The 6,000-nt window shown below is 39.8% G+C and overlaps 1 protein-coding gene across 5 annotated transcripts in view; it reads left to right on the top strand.

The window, feature by feature from the left end:
* LOC127653873 (neural cell adhesion molecule L1-like protein) overlaps window positions 1-5,250 on the top strand; it is a 143,404-nt gene extending 138,154 nt beyond the window's left edge. For 3 of the 5 annotated variants that reach the window (XM_052140675.1, XM_052140674.1, XM_052140677.1), the window contains one exon: window positions 3,707-5,250. In XM_052140675.1, coding sequence (XP_051996635.1) covers window positions 3,707-3,908 — 202 coding nt within the window. In that variant the 3' untranslated portion in view covers window positions 3,909-5,250. The remainder of the gene's footprint in view (window positions 1-3,706) is intronic. The other 2 variants (XM_052140678.1, XM_052140676.1) reach the window with 1 other exon arrangement.
* The last annotated feature ends 750 nt before the right edge of the window (window positions 5,251-6,000 follow it).

Genomic DNA, 6,000 nt, shown 5'->3' on the forward strand with positions numbered 1-6,000 from the left:
GGTGGGGTCTTCTGCTGTTGTAGCCCATCTGCCTCAAGGTTGTGCGTGTTGTGGCTTCACAAATGCTTTGCTGCATACCTCGGTTGTAACGAGTGGTTATTTCAGGCAAAGTTGCTCTTCTATCAGCTTGAATTAGTCGGCCCATTCTCCTCTGACCTCTAGCATCAACAAGGCATTTTCAGCCCACAGGACTGCCGCATACTGGATGTTTTTCCCTTTTCACACCATTCTTTGTAAACCCTAGAAATGGTTGTGCGTGAAAATCCCAGTAACTGAGCAGATTGTGAAATACTCAGACCGGCCCGTCTGGCACCAACAACCATGCCACGCTCAAAATTGCTTAAATCACCTTTCTTTCCCATTCTGACATTCAGTTTGGAGTTCAGGAGATTGTCTTGACCAGGACCACAACCCTAAATGCATTGAAGCAACTGCCATGTGATTGGTTGATTAGATAATTGCATTAATGAGAAATTGAACAGGTGTTCCTAATAATCCTTTAGGTGAGTGTATATATATATATATATATATATATATATATATATATATATATATATGTCATTCATAGCTGGCATTCAATTCAAATTTTAATAAAATTAATTACAGGACATGCCGATTAATTAATCACATTTAATCACATACAGTACATCATTATTTGCTGAGAAAGGCTCCCAGTAAGACCTTTAATAAATAGATAATGCAGATTGAAATTCAGTTTGAAATAAATTTCATATTATTATAGCAGAAGAATAAAGCATTGATTAGACCATGGGTGGGGAACCCTGCTCACTGTCCTGCAGAATTTAGCTCCAACCCTAATCAAACACACCTGCCCTTACATTTTTCAAGTAATCGAGACCATGATTAGTTTCCTCAGGTTTGTCTGATTAGGGTTGGAGCTAAACTCTGCAGGACAGTGGCCCTCTAGGAGCAGGGTTCCCCACCCTTGGATTAGACAATACAAAATGTGGCTTAAGAACTTGATGTAGTGTTGTGATGTAGTGTATGTTTGTCATTCAAATAAAGTCATAATGCAACAAAAAAAAGGCCCCAAAAAGGGTTAATTTATAAGTTATAGGGATAGTTCACCCAAAAATTCTCTCATGATTTACTCACCTTCCTGGCAGCATAGGAACATGTCTTTCTTTCTTCAGCAAAACACAAATTAAGATTTCTAAAATAATACCTCAGCTCTGTAGTTCCTCACAATGCAAGTGAATGGGTGCCACAATTTTGAAGCTCCAAATAATACATACAACTCCAGTGGTTAAATCCATGTTTTCAGACATGATATGATGGGTGAGATGTGGGGCGTGGGTGAGAAACAGATCAATATTCAAGTAATTTTTATCATAAATTATCCTCTCTGCCCAATAGGGGGCACTATGCATTAAGATTGTGAATCACCAAAAACAGTAGAATAAGAATGGGAAAATGCTGTGTTTCAAGTAGGCAGGTACTCACCGGTACACAGTACCTGCACTTCTCTAATTTTGTCTACAGAGTATCTGCAGTTTTTCTTGTGTACCACCACTTTTCAGAAGTCTGTCCAGGGGTTGAGTATCTGACGGCAGGAAGGGGTGAAGATCACACGATATGTGCCATGGCGCCATGCCCATCTCGAGATTCGAGTCTGAAGCCAGTGCTGAAGTGGTCTCATATGCATCAACCCGAGCGGTGTGACCTCTGTTGAGGATGCCATATGCCCCAGAAGCCTCTGGAACTTCTTTAGAGGGACTGCGGTGCCTAGTTTGAATGAGGTGAGGCAATTCAGCAATGACTGCTTGCACTCGTTGTGAGGCGCGCCGTCATTGAGACTAATTCCATGCCGAGAAAAGAGATTCTCTGAACCGGGGAGAGCTTACTCTTTTCCCAGTTGACCCGAAGCCCTAAAAGGCTGAGGTGCCTGAGCACCTGGTCCCTGTGGGCACACAGTAACTCTCGAGAGTGAGCTAGAATCAGCCAGTTGTCGAGGTAATTGAGTATGTGGATGCTCAATTCCCTTAGCGGTGCAAAGGTTGCCTCTGCAACCTTCATGAAGACGTGAGGGGACAGGGACAAGCCGTCGAGGAGTCGAATGCGACTGTATCTGTGACGGGACAAGATCGAGATGTGGAAGTACGCATTCTTCAAGTCTAACACTGCGAACCAATCTTGATGCCGAATGCATGTTAGAATATGTCTCTGCGTGAGCATCTTGAACGGGAGTTTGTGTAAGACCCGGTTGAGAACTCGCAGATCCAAGATCCCACCGCCTTTTTGGGTACGATGAAGTAAGGGCTGTAGAAACCCTTCTTCCTCTCAGCTGGCAGGACAGGCTCTATCGCATCCTTGTGTAAAAGGGTTGCGATTTACGCTCACAGGGTGTTGGTGTTCTCTTCGTGCACCGAAGTGAAGTGGAAGCCGCTGAAACTGGGCGGGCATCTGTCGAACTTAATTGCGTAGCCGAGTCGGATGGCCCTGGCCAGCCAGCATGATGGGTTGGAAAGCGAAAGCAACACGTCCAAGCTCCGCACGAGGGGCGCAAAGAGGACGACAGCATTTGACGTACCTGGTGGGGCTTTGCAGCGGGGGAGGATGTAGTATTGAGTCGGGAGGCAAGGTTGCGTCCCTAGGCATATGTGCTGAGGAAAGCCATCTAAGCACTTACCTTGCTCAGCATTTAAAGACGAGTCTTTAAAAAGACTTTCAACTCCAATGTGTACTCTTTTAGAGAAAATACTCTTTTAGAGGTTGTTTGTTCTTTCATAGGGGGCGTAGACTGCACTGGCGTGCAGAGAAGAGAAAAGAATAGGGGGAAAAATCGGGGGATATAAAAACAGATGCCCCCCCCCCCCACACACACACACAGAGAAAATAATAATAATAAAAAATGAACTTCAACTTTACTACTAACAAGGAGAGTCCCTGAACTTCAGGGGACTTTTTTTCCTCAAGCACTGGGAAAGAACATCTGAAGTGCAGATTGACTGAGCAGGGAGGATAATTTATAGTAAAAAGATTACTTGAATATTGACCTGTTTCTCACACACACCTATCATATCACTTCAGAAGATATTGGAGTCATCTAAAGTTCCTTTATTTTTACCCTTATGTAAGCTTCAAGTTTTGGCGCCCATTATTTGCATTGTATGGACCTACAGAGCTGTGATGTTCTTTTACAAATCTGTTCAGCGATAAAGAAGTCATACACATCTGGGATGGCATGATGGTGAGTAAATTACAAGAGGATTTTCATTTTTTGGTGAACTATTCCTTTAAATATTATTTAATTATTTAAATATTAGGCTACTTGGACATTTTCTTTTCAGGTTTTGTGAAATCCACCCAATTAGTCCATTTGATTTGAAGCTGGTGGTCCCATTGGCACTTACACACAGCTGTGTGTTTGAAAAGGCAGCAAATTGTCATAGATTATCATTGTTTATAGACTTGGAGGGATGTTTTCGCATTAAGTTATTCATTTTCCATTGCACGCAAATTATTGGATTTTGAATGGGATATTTGTTTTGTGTACAAGTGATGTAGACTGTTCAGAGAGTAACAGGAGTAGAAATCTAAGCTTACTGTACATATTATCCAGCTTTTTAAAACATTCTAGAAAATGGTATTGGCTGAGGCTTTGACTAGGTCAAATAAACTTTAGAAGGACCAAGACAGCCTTCTAACTTTGTACTAATTTTGTATGTGTTCCTGTCTTCCACAGTGACAATGATGAGAAACCGCTGAAAGGAAGCCAACATTCCTTGAATGGTGACTTGAAAGGAGGGGACAGCGGAGACAGCATGGCGGACTATGGTGACGAGGATGCTCACTTCAATGAGGACGGCTCTTTTATCGGAGAATACTCTGGACGCAAGGATAGGGTCTCCACAGAAATCAAGGGAAACAATCAGAGCACAGCATAATGGACCGCCGACAAATTATTTCTTGGACAAGCTCTTGCAAAAGGTCAGTCAAAAGGGAGCAAAAGGGAAAGAGCTGCAACGCAATGGAACGCGAAGGACATTTCTGCAATTAATGTGTTATTGTCCAACTCTCAGTCATTCTTACATAAATTTGCAATGCTTAGTTTTTTTTTGTGTGTACCTTAACTGATCTATCATGTCAGTTGTGTATACTTTTGTGGGGTGTTTTTGTATTAAATATTTGCAAATCTGTGGTGACTGTGGAGCTGCTGCAAAATGTTCCTTTTTTTTTGATTGGAGAAAAGAGGAAAAAAAATCCTATTTACACAATTCTGCGTTCTTCAATATTTGTGTCATCTTGTAACCAATCAAGATTTATGTCAGGGTATGAACTTTGTATTTGTTTGTTTTTTTGAGGCAAATATTATTGACATTTTATTTTGCATATACTGTATACAGTTCATTCATAAAATGTGGGTTATTATGTGTACAAAGGAGTTGTTGCTAATGAAAAATAAATAAATAAAAAAATCATAATTTCAGTTTAAATCCAAAAGGGCAAGGCAACATATCGGTTGCCTTGCTACAGTTAGACTCAAATGCTTCATTGAACATTTACTGTATGCATTTTAATTAATGGTTCAGGCTATACTAACAAGCTGCATAGCCACATTCAATATGCCATATACATTACAGTGAGTCTGCTGCTGTTAACTCATTAGCCATATTACAGTATATTGTCAGATAGGCACATATACAATTTTCACACATAAAAAAAAAAAATGCCTCTTTTGCCTTAGAGTGACTTACTAGTAATTGGAATTCCATGATTCCATATCAATTTTAAATCCTTCATACACAAATTTCACACAGTTAGGAAAATCAAGCTGTCAAGAAAATACAGTTTTGTTCATTTGGACATACAGTATAAACATTAAGCTATGGTCTTTTTAAGAAACGGCTTCACTTAAAGTCATGCTCAGATAGGTTTTTAAAGGAATTCTGTACAATGTTTCTGTACAAATATTCTGTTTGCATGTTGAATGAGGTTTGTGTGCAGATTTGACATTAAATTGTATAATTTTTTTCTTCTTAATGGGTTTGCTGACTCAAAACATCATCGCCTTTTTGTTTATTGATGCTTCTTTTCAGATTAATGCCTGAACGCATGCATCCTATTATGGTGCTTTTCTGAATACACTGTAAACATGTTATGCAGCTTTCATATTTATGCTATACATCTGCTGGAAACATTAAGGTAAAAGCTTGCTGGGGATGACAAGGAATTTAAACAACAATGGAGTTAACACCAATAAAGTATTGGATACTGCAGGCATAGTCTTTGAAAAGATATATTGCAAGTTAAGATCTATAAAACTGTTCATATGTCTGAGAGCTATATGCACCATATATTCCCCTGTATTCCTGGAATATGGTTTTACCAAGCATATCAGACATTGTGCTCAATATGCTTTGATCCCGGAGGAAATCTATGTATTTGGCTGTAAGGACACGGATGTGCTCTGTCAGGGAAATAACCTTAGAGAAAGTGGCAGAGCAGTTGGAAATGAGACAATGAGAATGAGAATAGAGGGGTAATGCAAATTTTTTTCTGAGTGGGCAGGCTGAAGATACAATAGTTGGATTCCAAAAAAAAAAAAAAAAAAAGCTGTTATTGCATTATAACTGATCTGTCTTTTATGGAAAAAATTGTGATACTGTCTGCAACTTTTTATACATTTTATACATAATGTTGATACATTGCTTTTTTTCCTGGTGGGGCCTTTCCATTGGCTACTGTTGTTTTTATTCTGAGCTAACTAACCCTACCCTGATGGATGGATGGATAGATAGCATTCAAGACTATGATAAACCGGTAGAATTTTGGCAACCGGTAAACATTTTGGATTATTGTCTGTATTGGGGTAATGCAAAACTGCCACCACGTGCAAGAAATGTGCACTTCATTCATACATGGTACACATTCTCTCTGAGAAATGGAGGAGGAAGGTGGAGTGGCCTTATGTGAGACAGAGATTTGAAGAAACAGGTGTTTTCAGGTGCTGATAATTTGCCACAAATTCAATGACAT

Source organism: Xyrauchen texanus, chromosome 13, assembly GCF_025860055.1.
Source record: "Xyrauchen texanus isolate HMW12.3.18 chromosome 13, RBS_HiC_50CHRs, whole genome shotgun sequence".
Classification (NCBI taxonomy): Eukaryota; Metazoa; Chordata; class Actinopteri; order Cypriniformes; family Catostomidae; genus Xyrauchen; species Xyrauchen texanus.